Source organism: Salvelinus alpinus, chromosome 16 (assembly GCF_045679555.1).
Source record: "Salvelinus alpinus chromosome 16, SLU_Salpinus.1, whole genome shotgun sequence".
NCBI lineage: Eukaryota > Metazoa > Chordata > Actinopteri > Salmoniformes > Salmonidae > Salvelinus > Salvelinus alpinus.
Window position 1 is genome coordinate 22,241,305 of NC_092101.1, and position 14,875 is coordinate 22,256,179.

The following is a 14,875-nucleotide window of genomic DNA, read 5'->3' on the forward strand; positions in this document are numbered from 1 at the left end:
CAGGGCCAATGACAAATGAAACAGACAGATAATGACTGGAGGTGGTAGTGAAGGGCTGTAGGCCTACCCCAGGTATCTTCTGCAGAGAGTTGTTGTCCATCCACAGCTCCTTTAGGTTATGGATCTGCTCCAGGACTTCAGGCTGAAACACCAAAGACACACAACATCCTGTAGCTGTCTAGAACAACCAGCAGCAGGAGGGCTGTACCTTAGAAAATAGCCCAGAAACTAGGGCAGAGACATAAGAAAGCCCTGGCAACTTGGAGTCAGGGCAGGGTGAGGAGTGGCATGTAATTTATCATCATGGTAAAGGAAGTGGGATTTTAACACCAACAATATAAGAAGTGAATCATCTCATGCCACAACACCAATGGGGGTAATTACAAAACAAAGTAGGCATGTCAATGACGGCATATGCACACAGAGTGGTGCAAAGTTACGATCCTCAGTCGCTCCTCCAGATGTATTCTCGAATCATCTCACGTTCCGTATTCTATAATGGAAAAGGTGTGTTTGAATCGCTGCACGGACCACAGAGGGGGGTAATGAATGAATGGAGCTCTGTGAGTGATTGTATTCAATACAGGCCTGTGTGGAGAGGCCTGGCCAGACTGTGTGTCTCTCTGGAGTAAAGGTTATACCCGACTATGTGTAAATGACTCCATTAGGCCAACCTGAGAGACTAAGTGACAGACCTCACAGTCCTTCATGCTGCCCTAATCAATTCCAATCTCTCTCATCTAGGTGTTTCATGCATTTCTTTCCCCAGCATGGTGTGGCAGTCAATAAGGACTCCAAATTGTATTGTGGACTATTTTCTATTTAGACTATTTCTGATTATTATTTCTGACAGCTTTTTTCTCCTAGTTGTGAGGGTAGCTACAGTATCTTGTGTATTTTCTAAAAAGTAGTGATGTTTTATTAAGTTTGCCAAGGGCATTCTCCTAACAAAAAGGTATGTGCTAGCTTCAGTGACAGAATTTGTGACAGAAGTTAATAGAATCTCAGCATGGAAGCAGCCAAAACCCAACAACAACAAAAACAGGAGGTACACAACCACTTTCTCAAAAATAATAGAAATTCCTACAGTATCATTTGAGACTTTACAACATAGCAATCTAAATCAGACTGATGCAATGCATATTCTATTAACTACTCAAAAAAAGTATAATTTAGAGTAAACTTCAAACCCCAAAAAACGAATGAAGTTTCCGTCCCAATAAGGGTATAAAGAAGGTCAACTGGCATTGGGTAATGGATGTGGTGCTAAAAATGTCCCATGTAGTTGCTGTGTCCCCTACCTGCCCTCTACCCTCCCAAAACATCACACACAATCTCCAAATCCCTCATTGAACTCTTGGAGTGTTGTGTGTAGTATGACTCATTAATCCAAAACTCACAATCTACAGTAGAGCTGGAGTCAGTACAGTAGCACCACACTATTTTACTTGTAAGTTCAGCTTTAATGAGAAACAAAGAGAAGGGTTGGCATGGTGGACTGTGTTGGCACCTCTACCATGCCTCCTGTTCTCTCCGGATGGAGATTAAACACTTGGATGGTGCTCAGTGCCATGGAGCTTCCTGTGCAGAGGCATGTCCTCTTGTCTGTCTTTGAAGCTCTGCGATGTCATTTCCTCTCTGCTGATGACATCCACTGCTCTGCTCTACCCCGGCCCTCCAAGCACCGGCATCTGCGTTCCCCCTCCTCCCTCTTCCCCTTCTCCAGGCAGGGACTTTAATTAGGAAACTTTCCTCACTCTCTGCCTCTGTGACATACAGGACTCAGCATCTGCTCGTGGCTCAGCTGGGCCCACATGTGCTGAGGTCATTGTTTGGTTTCGTCACATGACAATGCCTCTGAAGTTGCATTTTTCTGTAGTTCTGTCAGTGGCAGACGTTTTCACATCTGCATCTTCTGCATGTGTTTAGCCTAGAGCAAGAAGGACAACGTTTTCAGTCTCATTCATATCAATGAGCTCTTGTGCTGAATGCACATAAGGTGCATAAGATAAGGTCTTCTGAATCCTGGTCTTATACATGTAAATGTTTGCAGTTTAGTAAAACCGAGTAGAAGACTGATTGCCACTAAATAAGGCATGAGCTGAAATCAGATGGAGAGAGCTTTCATAGAGCTTCTGGTTCAGCCAACCTGTTAGAAGCTCTGTTGACTCTGAATTACATTCCAGAGCTTAGTTAAATTAAGGGGAAAGGTGTCTGCCTTCACAAAGGAATACCAGTAAACCAGGGCGGAATTCTGGAAACAAATCCATGAATTCTCCGTGCTGAAAAACACTGATAGAATAATCTAACATTTGCCACAGAAACCATCAGCTGAAGAAATGCAATAGGCATGTGGCACAAAGTATGGGGCAGATGAGGAAGCAACAACAGCTTAAGGAATGCGAGAAAATGCATTCTATTTTCCCTGGGCTTCAAAATCAGCAGGCAATAAAGCTAGACTACAGGATTCTATTTGAGGGGAATTGAGATGCAATTGGCAATGTTGCTCACACTATCAGCAAAAAGCAACAGGAGTCCTTGAATGGGGAAGGGATAGGATGAGAGAGGCCATAAGTGGAGGGAAGAAGGCTTGTATTTAAGTAGGACACACAGATTGTGAGTTCAGACTATAGCACCAGGAAGAGTTGATGGGCGCTCTCTCTCTCTGCAGTAACTTGGGGGCTTCAGCAAAGCATGCTTATCACAATGCCAAACCATCTGCTCCCTTGGAACGGGCTGTGCAAATTATGCCTTTTCCTCAGTTCCCAAGGACAAAGGACAAAGTCCTGGAAATACTAAAGGTACATCAGACGTGACAGAAAGTATAGACGAGGGGTTCCCAAACTTTTTTGGCCCGCGACCCCATTTTGAGATCAACATTTTTTCGTGACTCCACCATGTAAACAAAGTGACGTAATCAACGGCCAATGTTTACTTTTTAAACTGGGGTTATGACAGTCTATTACAAATCAGTCTGACAGTACTTTTGACAGCATTTCAATCTGAAGGAAGTATGGTTTGAAGTGACTGAAATGCATCAGAAAGGTCATGGGAAGTTCAGAAGACCATCAGGTAATCATTTTGTATGATCTTGATATTATTCTCCCCCCAGTCTGATTTAGTGCCTGGTCTTGTCCACTCTGTTCTAATAACTCCTGCGTGGCTTGTGGGCATTGCAGGGAAACAGAAGACACATACGTGTTCCTTAGAGTCTTATCTTTCAGTGATGGGGTCATAATATTTTGTAGTTTAAACTGTTCAAAAAAATAGAGCCATTTGTAGGAAGAAAACAGAAACAGCTCTGTTTAATACATCTAGCGGCTACCGGCTATGAAGCAAGTTCAATCTATTTTATTTCATTTCAGAGTTTCTCTCACAACCCCATTTTCAAATAAGGCGACCCCACATGGGGTTGCGACCCCTCGTTTGGGAAACGCTGGTACAGACCTTACAACCAACTCCAAACAGAAAAATGCTCTTATGTTTAAAATTCGATGGTTGGAAAATACAGGAGTCATTCTGAGATGGGTTTGTGTGCCTGTTAATCTTTTTTTTTTTTTTTTTTTTTTTTTTTTTTTTAATTTTTATCCCCTTTTCTCCCCAATTTTTGTGGTATCCAATCGCTAGTAATTACTATCTTGTCTCATCGCTACAACTCCCGTACGGGCTCGGGAGAGACGAAGGTCGAAAGTCATGCGTCCTCCGAAGCACAACCCAACCTAGCCGCACTGCTTCTTAACACAGCGCGCCTCCAACCCGGAAGCCAGCCGCACCAATGTGTCGGAGGAAACACCGTGCACCCGCCCCCTCGGTTAGCGCGCACTGCGCCCGGCCCGCCACAGGAGTCGCTGGAGCGCGATGAGACAAGGATATCCCTACCGGCCAAACCCTCCCTAACCCGGACGACGCTAAGCCAATTGTGCGTCGCCCCACGGACCTCCCGGTCGCGGCCGGCTGCGACAGAGCCTGGGCGCGAACCCAGACTCTGGTGGCGCAGCATAGCACTGCGATGCAGTGCTCTAGACCACTGCGCCACCCGGGAGGCCGTGCCTGTTAATCTTGACCTTGAGTGAAGAGGAGGCAGATGCTGCTGTGTGCATAGTGAGTGTGTTCCAACGCCACAGTGAGTCACAGAGGGGTCCGTGGAGGCAGCCCAGCCCTCAGTCTAACAGCACATTTAGACATGCACAATTAAGGCATCAGTGGGACCTGTGGCACAGAGCATGTTATGCATGGCATCACCCAGCAGCTCTCCCAGGGGCTCCGCAGTCCCAGCACAGTGTGTGATCATGTTAACCAAGGATGTCTTAGAGAAGTTACACACTTGAAAAGCCTCCCTCCTTGAGCATTCTGCATCCACACACTTCATATTGCCCCATTTTAGATATCGCATGGATTGTCGGTCAATAATCATGCAGCATTTTAAACTAACCTCACAGTACCTCTCTAATGTACCAGCCATTTCCCATGGCACACTTGCACGCATTCACGCACACATGTACACACACAAACAGCGGGCGGAGGGAGCAGTGCTGGAGACGTAATGAGGGTGCAGAGCAGAGCGAAGGGGGCCCGGCTCTGGCTCGTCTTCCAGGTCTGCTGGGTCATGGCTGCCTGTGTGGTGACAGCTGCTGTCCACGTGACTGCCGTCTTCAAAGGGCCTCTTTTCTTACCAGTTCAGTGAATTCATTGCTTCCCAAGTCTAATCGCTCCAGCTGTGACAGTCTGTGTATTGACCTGCAGCAAACAAGAGGGAAGAGCCTCAGATTCTGGCATAGAAACAAAGTCACCATTTAGAAAGGCCAATCACCAGCCAAACTCCTTCCCAAACAGGCCTCCTGCAACTCTGCCATCGCAGAGGGGACGCCGTGCTAACCAGATATCCCCACACATTCAGACAATATTCACTACAAATATAAATAGCTAAAATCAAAACAATGCAGTTAGTTAATGATTAATATAACATGAAATGGCTTTCTCCATTGCACCATGTAACACCTCAAATTAAACTCTTTCATCCATGCAGTGTACACAATGTCAGCCGGGAAGAGAGCAATGTCAGAATGATTTCATCTAAGATGTATTGCACATCATTACTGGTTGTATTGGCTTGCGATTACAGAGGACCTTTGTCTTGAGTGGTGCGCGTCCATTAGTAAAATCACTAAAGTGGATAGTCTGTCATGTATGTTTTATGTCATGATATACAGCAGCTGGGCCATATAGTTCATTTCAATGATGATGTGAGAACAAACAGATCAGATCCCTCATGGCAGAATATCTCCCCAACCTTGATTACATATCAAAATCCTATTTGTAATCTATACCCTTCCTCTAAGACACTTCCCCTCCAATGACTCCATGATAACGTGATACACTCATTAACTGAATGAGGACATTACACTCATCTTCAAGGGGAAACATGTTTGAGTTGGTTTACGCAGATGAATAAACATCCCTTGCTGTGCCACATTAGAGGTGACAGAGGATGAGTGTACTTCATTTGACTCAATCTCTAGTGTGAGGGATGGGGGTAGGGTTATTGTTATGGTGGGATAAAAGTTGTTTTCAAATCAGGACACCTGAGTGAGCCAGCATGCACCAACCAATGTGAGTAGTGTGTGTCTGTCTCTTGGGCACACTCCACTAGCTACACACACACCGGTACACACACACTCCAACATGGGGCCTTCTTCACATTTCATTTAGACATCAAATAACAAGACCACAGCACAGCGCCCCTCCTCTGACACATGCTACCCATCGCACAGAGAGACTGATGGCATTTGCTTTAGAAGCTGCTATTTACCATGCTCTGACTCTGATCTGCCCATTAAGATTCCACCTCAGAATGTTACTCAGGCTATTTGCCCCCCAGCGTGTGGTGCAGGGGGAATGGTAAAACCAAAGCCTGCTGTGTGGACGAGTACCTTGGGCAGGGTTGGATTATTCATAGGGACTGAATAGGCATGCTGGCTGCTAAAGCTGTCAGTGCTTCCATTAACAGACACTTTTCATGGCTACTTCAGTGGCTACTTCAGTAGCTCGTCCATTGGAGAGAGGGGACAGACGTGAGGTGGGTAGGCTGTGTGTAGGCTGGATGGAGTGGGACGAAGGCTATCATTTATTTTAAGTGCTTGGTGAAAACATGGAGACGTTGCAATAAAATACTGTCTTAACATGTGGATAGATAACACTCAAACAGTTAAACATTGTAGTTCTCTCTATTTGTATGAATCAGTGATATTGGCTGCAAGTGATCCAGGCTGTATCACAACCGGCCGTGATCGGGAGTCCCATAGAGCGGCGCACAATTGGCCCAGCGTCGTCCGGGTTTGGCCGGTGTAGGGCGTCAATGTAAATAAGAATTTGTTCTTAACTGACTTGCCTGGTTAAATAAAGGTTAAATAATCTATTTTTTTTTTTATTATCTATGTACTTTAGTGAAAAGTATGTTGGCAAAGAGTTTAGTTTCAGGGTGAGGAGTGGCATGTAATTAGTCTTTGTAGCTAGGAGTTAGCTACAAAGACATTCCTGGGATGTCTTTTACTGTACCCTTTCCTTTCCATCCCATGATCAAACACGTCTCTGTAGCTAACTCTAGCTGCCCTGGTGATGTGAGGTCTCTGCGTGGTTAGTCACTCACTTTGGCATCGTTTTCAGGTGGTTCTCTCGCAGTTCCAGGATCCGTAACTTGGAAAGTCTGAAAGGTAGACGATGTCAAAAACACACACAATCACGACAAGACAAACAAAACAAATTATAGGGAGGGTATATTCCTGGAAACGTTTGAAGTTTACCAGAAAATTACCAGAATTTTAATCTTTCAAGGATTTTATGTAATCTATCACAAGACATTTAGTGGCCATTGGGTACTTCAGATTGTCACAGGTGCCTGTAATAATCTCTGGCACTATGCGTGGCTTTATCACATGTAAAATACATGAAATAATTGAATAAGAGTAAAAAAAATTGAATGACAAAGCTACAAAACTTTATCCTAAACAAAAATGATAAACTCAGGGTTCCAGCATGAACTTACCTTTATACAGTGCATTTGGTGCATTCGGAAAGTATACAGACACCTTGATTCACAGCCTTATTCTAAAATGTATGAAATAGTTTTTTCCCCCTCATCAATCTACCTACACACAATACCCCATAATGACAAAGCAAAAACATGTTTTACGTTTTTTTGGCAAATTTATAAAAAATTTACTGAAATATCACATTTACATAAGTATTCAGACCCTTTACTCCGTACTTTGTTGATGCACCTTTGGCAGCGATGACAGCCTTGAGTCTTCCTGGGTATGGCGCTACAAGCTTGGCACACATGTATTCTTCTCTGCAAATCCTCTCAAGCTCTGTCAGGTTGGATGGGGAGCGTCGCTGCACAGCTATTTTCAGGTCTCTCCAGAGATCAGGTTCAAGTCCGGTCTCTGGCTGGGCCACTCAAGGACAGTGAGACTTGTTCCGAAGTACCCACAGCATGATGCTGCCACCACCATGCTTCACTGTAGGGATGGTGCCAGGTTTTCTCCAGATGTGACGCTTGGCATTCAGGCCAATCTTGGTTTCATCAGACCAGAGAATCTTGTTTCTCATGGTCTGAGTCCTTTACGTGCCTTTTGGCAAACTCCAAGCGGGCTGTCATGTGCTTTTTACTGAGGAGTGGCTTCCGTCTGGCCACTCTACCATAAAGGCCTGATTGGTGGAGAGCTGCAGAGATGGTTGTCCTTCTGGAAGTTTCTCCCAACTCCACAGAGGAACTCTGGAGCTCTGTCAGAGTGACCATCAGGTTCTTGGTCATCTCCCTAACCAAGGCCCTTCTCCCCTGATTGCTCAGTTTTGCCGGGTGGCCAGCTCTAGGAAGAGTCTTGGTGGATCCAAACTTCTTCCATTGAAGAATGATGGAGGCCACTGAGTTCTTGGGGACCTTCAATGCTGCAGACATTTTTTGGTACCCTTTCCCAGATCTGTGCCTCGACACAATCTACGGACAATTCCTTTGACCTCATGGCTTGGTTTTTGCTCTGACAAACTGTCAACTGTGGGACCATATATAGACAGGTGTGTGCCTTTCTAAATCATGTCCAATCAATTGAATTTACCACAGGTAGACTCCATCAAGTTGTAAAAAGATCTCTAGGATGACACATGGAAACAGGATGCACCTCTGCTCAATTTTGGGTCTCATAGCAAAGAGTCTGAATACTTAAGTAAATAAGGTATTTCTGTTTTTTATTTTTTTATACATTTGCAAACATTTCTAAAAAACTGTTTGCTTTGTCATTATTGGGTATTGAGTGCAGATTGATGAGGGAAAAAAAACATTTTAATACATTTTAGAATAAGGCTGTAACATAACAAAACGTGGAAAAAGTAATGGGGTCTGAACACTTTCCAAATGCACTGTACAAACTTTTATTTATTTTACTATGTCAATATGTATTTGTTGTCAATGTTTTGGCGTCAAACTGGTGGTAGCTTTGAAAAATGTCAATAGTTGGAAGAGTTGCAGAGTTAATTGGAAATAATGCCATTGTTGACTAGATGCTTTTTTCATTAAGTATTATATTTTCTCTTGAACCTTATGGTCTATCTATTAGAAACTCATGGACAATATGGACATAATAAATGCATACTATATATGAATATATATTTTTTTACAGTTATCCAAGTAGAAATGACCAAATTTACGATAGATTGCCTTAGATTTTCTGTTAATTGCCAAAATTACTGAAGATTACAGTAACTTTGGTAAATTAACCCTAGTATTAATAGATGTTAATGATATGCATAGAACTGTAAAGTATTGGATCAGAAAACATAACACCCCAACCTTAAATTCCGTTACACTGAGCCCAAGAGCAATACCACTGCTGTTTTGATGAACTGTTACTTTTTCTCAATTCATCACTTTGTGGGCTATACTCGGCCTTGTGTCAGGATGGTAAGTTGGTGGTTGAAGATATCCCTCTAGTGGTGTGGGGGCTGTGCTTTGGCAAAGTGGGTGGGGTTATATCCTTCCTGTTTGTTCCTGTCCGGGGGTATCATCGGATGGGGCCACAGTGTCTCCTGACCCCTCCTGTCTCAGCCTCCAGTATTCATGCTGCAGTAGTTTATGTGTCGGGGGGCTAGGGTCAGTTTGTTATATCTGGAGTACTTCTCCTGTCTTATCCGGTGTCCTGTGTGAATTTAAGTATGCTCTCTCTAATTCTCTCTTTCTCTCTATCTTTCTCTCTCTCAGAGGACCTGAGCCGTAGGACCATGCCCCAGGACTACCTGGCATGATGACTCCTTGCTGTCCCCAGTCCACCTGGCTGTGCTGCTGCTCCAGTTTCAACTGTTCTGCCTGCGGCTATGGAACCCTGACCTGTTCACCGGACGTGCTACCTGTCCCAGACCTGCTGTTTTCAACTCTCTAGAGATAGCAGGAGCGGTAGTGCTACTCTTAATGATCGGCTATGAAAAGCCAACTGACATTTACTCCTGAGGTGCTGACTTGATGCACCCTCGACAACTACTGTGATTATTATTATTTGACCATGCTGGTAATTTATGAACATTTGAACATCTTGGCCATGTTCTGTTATAATCTCCACCTGGCACAGCCAGAACAGGACTGGCCACCCCTCATAGCCTGGTTCCTCTCTAGGTTTCTTCCTAGGTTTTGGCCTTTCTAGGGAGTTTTTCCTAGCCACCGTGCTTCTACACCTGCATTGTTTGCTGTTTGGGGTTTTAGGCTGGGTTTCTGTACAGCACTTTGAGATATCAGCTGATGTAAGAAGGGCTATATAAATACATTTGATTTGATTTGATCACCAAACCAGATAGGAGATGCTGCTAAACCCATTGCTTTATTAATGCAAGCCCCAGGCAGGTGCTTTTTACCAGGTGTTGTGTGCAGAGAATAAAGAACAGTCTGTTTACAATGTAAACCCACCCAGGCATACTTGTAACGGAGCGCAGAATAAAAGCTCCAATCCAAACTCTATACATACACAGAGGGCCCAAGGACCCACAGACACAGAGCAGGGTACTCCATAAGCTGAGCTCACCTGCCAAAGTTGGCGGGGAGGTACTCCAGAAAGGCATCGTTTAAGAAGAGCTGTGTCAGGTTGAGGAGCTGGGTGAAGCCGTCTGGGAGCCTGCAGTGGAGAGATTGAAAATGAGAGAGAGGGAAGGGAAGAGAGAGAATGGTAGAAAGAAAGAGAGCAGGTTCCTGTTAGTTGGTGCCAGGGTACAGGATTTACAGAGGCTAAGGACCTCAGACACATTTAAAGTCAGGCTAAATGTTAGCCCGCCCCATTCCCATGACAACTCCCCTTAACCAGCTCCACTCAGCGCTGTCAGAAAAGCTAGCACACTGCAGCACTACAGAATGACTCATACTCATACCTTGGTGCCCCAAGGTTCAATATCCGGCCCACTACTGTTTACAACATATATAAATAACATTGGTAATGCTGTAAAATATATATAATTGTATGCAGATGAGACAGTGTTGTATTCCATTGCTCCAGCGGTTAGCCAAGCCTTTTCACATTTTAAGTCCGATTTTCAAGCACTGCAGAGGTCATTTTTTGATCTAAAGTTAGTGCTAAATGCAAACAAAATACATGCTTTTTCTAGGTCCCAAAAACCCAGATTTAAATGAATTTGTAATGCCTAGTTTGAACGGTACACAAATTGAGCGAGTTCCTTCGTACAAATATCATGGTATCTGGCTTGGTGACAAACTGTCGTTTAAAAAATGTCACTGAGCTGGTGAAGAAGTTGAAGTTTCAGGTGTTTTTTTTTTTACAGAAACAAGCATGTCTGACTTTTGTTAATAGGAAGGAAATTGTCCAGGCCACTTGTATGTTTATTTTAGATTACGGGGATATTATCTATACGCATGCAGCAGCAGCTAAACTTAAACCACTAGATACTGTTTCATTGTGCCCTTAGGTTTATTACTGGTGATGGTTATAGAACTCACCATTGTGTTTTGTATCAAAAAATGGGTTGGGCCTCTTTGTATGTAAGGAGAGAGCAGCATTCTCTTGTGTTTATCTACAAAGCACTCATGTAGAAACATCCTATGTATCTATCATCATTAATTAAATGTGCCAAACCCAGGCTCAGGCTTGGATAACAGCGGAGGTCCCTTCAGTCTCTACAGAGCTGGGTAAAGATGATTTTAGTTAGATAGATTTTCTTGCACCATTTACGTGAGATCTCTGAAATGAGATGTTCTGGTCCCCATTGGTCAGTTCTGAGTACTAATCAGAGACCTTTACGTTGATAAATGTGTCTGTTTTTTCTTAATATGTTTGGAAACGTAGTATATTGTGTGTTTGATGTATTTATGCAGGGCTCATCTGTAAAAGAGACGCTAGTCTCAATATAATAAAAAGCCAATCAGTAATACATCCTTACTCTAGTCTACGAGGACCCATGTGTTTATCAACCTATGATTTCCCACCAACAAATGCAAAATGTATGGCGTAAAAAATGTTCAGTGGCAGTGCAACTCCTTCTGGCTTTCCAATGTATTTAATAGCAGGAGTCACATCATGTCAAGAACTAGCAGAGAGACCTGCATTACCCTCTGTAAGGACAGAAAACGACTCAAATCAAATTCATTGGTCACATACACATGGTTAGCAGATGTTAATGCGAGTGCAGCGAAATATGCCATATTTAACAAATGGCATATTTACACAATGCAGTATCAATTAAGATAATTAACAGGGCAGGACAGAAATGTCTTAGTTTAACATTAATGGAATTGTTTCTATTCTTCTATTCAAATAATTTCAATTCAGAAAAAAGCCTCAGATAGACAAATAGAACAGTCTCCCATGTAGTTATTTACCTCTTTATGTTCATCTGTTAGAGTTGCCCTTGGGCGATTTTGGAAAATATTAAAAAGATTGACCCATAATTTCTACAGCCATTTTTACTGAAATATTCATGGATGTTTCTTACTGAGGTAATCTGTGGTTGTTGCTTGGTACATAGCGACAGACACAGCTGTTGGTGATGATAGTACAGCATTACCATTGTCCCTGTAGACTACAGCCATTCCACCACAATGATACACTTCTCTTTTCACTTACTTGGCAATGGGATTTACACTTGCCTCCACAACAGATAAGCATTTACAGCATTTAATGTTGTCTGGGAACTCTTGAATACCTAAAGATGGAATGGAATAGAAACATGTTTGTCATTCATAACCAATTACCATGCCTCATTCTTTTGTACATCATGCAAACATTTAGAGTCACAGTATCAGTAGAGAGTAGAGATTTCGAATAGATCAGAGTAGAAACTAGCAGAGATTTCGATAGATCTCACTCGCTTACCGTTTTTACTGATGTCTAACTCCCTCAGGTTTACAAGGCTGGCTATGGTGGTTGGCAGGTTTGACAGGTCATTGTCAGGCATGCTCAGCTTCCGGAGAGCCTGACAGTTAAATAGTTGCTTTAGAAAGAGAGGCAGAATAGAAGAAACACAAGTTATACTCTTAGCCTGCTGAGTTGAAAGAGTGTAGACTTGGTGAGACTTCATGCATTGAGTTTCAATGAGGCTGGTCTCTAGTGATGCGATGCTGTTAAATGAGTAACGTCTCTTTCAACATTCTAACGGGTTTCCCATTGATCACTGTAAGAGCAGCCACTCTCAGCTGAGTAACCTTGTGGGACAACATTAGTCCTCCACAGCTCTATATAGAGGGGGGAGCCACAGAGAGAGAGAGAGAGAGAGAGAGAGAGAGAGAGAGAGAGAGAGAGAGAGAGAGAGAGAGAGAGAGAGAGAGAGAGAGAGAGAGAGAGAGAGAGAGAGAGAGAGAGAGAGAGAGAGAGAGAGAGAGAGAGAGAGAGAGAGAGAGAGAGAGAGAGAGAGAGAGAGAGTGCTATACAGAGTTATAGTGCGCATGTGCATCACAGCATGCCACTTGATGTTTGAGATAACAGGTTACAAATTACCATCACAGTGTATCATGAATAATGAATAGATCAACTTTTACATTCAAAGCCAGCCAATACAGTATCAGCAAGCGCCTTCTCCTATATTTGACTGCAGTCCATTCCTTTCTCCATGAAAAGGAGAGAATAGAAAGGGAGACGTTCTGAGTCTCTGCATCCCAAATGGCACCTTATTCCCTATATGGCCCATGGTTAAAAGTAGTGCACTACAAAGGGAAGAGGGTGCCATTTGAGATGCAGTCAAGGAGACATTACAGTCCAGTGGGGACATTACTATAACATGCCCATTATGAGAGGCCATTACTCTTTAAGAGCAGTAAGAACCAGAGGGGGAGTAGCTACAACAATGAAGACTGGAGAGGAGAGCCAGCATTGTCCAGTCTTGCCCAGGGCATCACTCTGATACATGAGCCACACTTACATAAAGGACCACACACTCTGGCTCTATCAATGCCTGGTCTTATGCAACCCTGTGAGGAGCCACACTGGCCCTGAACTCTCTTCACAAAGACCCTAACCTAACGCAGCAGGCGTAAAAAAAACACCTGAGCGGGATCCCCATATTCGGTTGTCATGAGAAAAAGAAGTTGAAGATACCGAAGTCTGCCGACTTAAAGCATCTAATTGGGAGTTTGTTGATGAACACACTGTGAAATTTCATGAAATGTAGTAATTCCACTGAACCACTCTGAAGGATAGCACAGTTAATTGCACTGTAAACATTCAGCCAATACATTGTTGGATTTCAATCAATGTTGTATTAAACGACTACGATGTATTCAGCCAGGGGTTTCAATTTAAAACAAAGACACTATTGTCAAGATTGTAATAGATCTCCGTTGAAAGTTTTACCGAAAGCTACATTCACAGATTGTATTGTTTTCAATTCAATGTGAAGGTCAGACAAGAGTCAGCAAGTCCATTTGTGTTTCACTCTCTGCTTCATAAGCAGCTCATTTACAGACAGGAAGGACATTGCGGCACTGTTTGGTCTGTGGGGGTCTGGTTGGCCTGGCAACTTATTTAGCCAATCAACCTCCCAGAGGTGTCCAACACTGAGCGCCACATGAAGAGAGAGTGCATCGAGCTGAGATAATGTTTCCATCGATCATTGCGCCATGCTTTAGTAATGTGGGGGAAATTCAAGGGAATGACTGTTGTCTGAACTATTTGGCTTTATAGAGCCTCTTTTCTACAGTTCACCCTTTTCATTTCCCGGGCCCAGCCTTGTCCCCATCCTTGTCCCCAGCCTCAGTCCCAGCCCCAGGCTCAGCCCTGTCCCCAGCCTCACCCCCAGCCTTGTCCCCAGCCTTGTCCCCAGCCCTGTCCCCAACCTCAGCCCCAGCCTTGTCCCCAGCCTTGTCCCCAGCCTCGTCCCCAGCCTCAGTGCCAGCCCCAGGCTCAGCCTTGTCCCCAGCCTCGTCCCCAGCCTCGTCCCCAGCCTCAGTCCCAGCCCCAGGCTCAGCCTTGTCCCCAGCCTTGTCCCCAGCCTCGTCCCCAGCCTCAGTCCCAGCCCCAGGCTCAGCCCTGTCCCCAGCCTCAGCCCCAGCAGAACCCACCTTGGGCAGCTCCTCGATCTGGTTGGCATCCAGGTAGAGCTCCTCCAGCGTGCGCTCGAAGCTGAATATCTCCTTGGGCACCTGCTGCAGGCTGCAGTGGGAGTAGTCCAGCACTGAGATGACCTCCTCCTCACCCCGGAAGCACCGGCACGGCACCAGGCGCCCAATGATCTTCCTCTTAGTCGTCATCTCCAGACACTGCACTGTTGAGGGGGAGGAGGAGATGGAGGAGGAAAAGAGAGAAGATGGAAAGAAAGGGAGAGAAGACTGTGTCAATGTAATGCATTTCAATCCCATATTAATGTGTGCTGACACCAGGCTAGCGTGTCCTGAGTT

General features: G+C 44.3%; 1 protein-coding gene across 18 annotated transcripts in view; it reads right to left on the minus strand.

Annotated features, from left to right (window-relative positions):
* LOC139541147 (leucine-rich repeat-containing protein 7-like) overlaps positions 1-14,875 on the minus strand; it is a 234,853-nt gene that overhangs the window by 36,444 nt on the left and 183,534 nt on the right. For all 18 annotated transcript variants that reach the window (XR_011668318.1, XM_071345428.1, XM_071345427.1 and 15 more), the window contains 7 exons: positions 14,540-14,742; positions 12,360-12,477; positions 12,111-12,189; positions 10,065-10,154; positions 6,647-6,703; positions 4,674-4,737; positions 68-142 (listed from right to left, as the gene is read on the minus strand). Coding sequence is in view for 17 of the 18 variants with exons in the window: in XM_071345427.1 (XP_071201528.1) it covers positions 68-142; positions 4,674-4,737; positions 6,647-6,703; positions 10,065-10,154; positions 12,111-12,189; positions 12,360-12,477; positions 14,540-14,742 (686 nt within the window). In the remaining variant the exon portion in view is untranslated. The remainder of the gene's footprint in view (positions 1-67; positions 143-4,673; positions 4,738-6,646; positions 6,704-10,064; positions 10,155-12,110; positions 12,190-12,359; positions 12,478-14,539; positions 14,743-14,875) is intronic.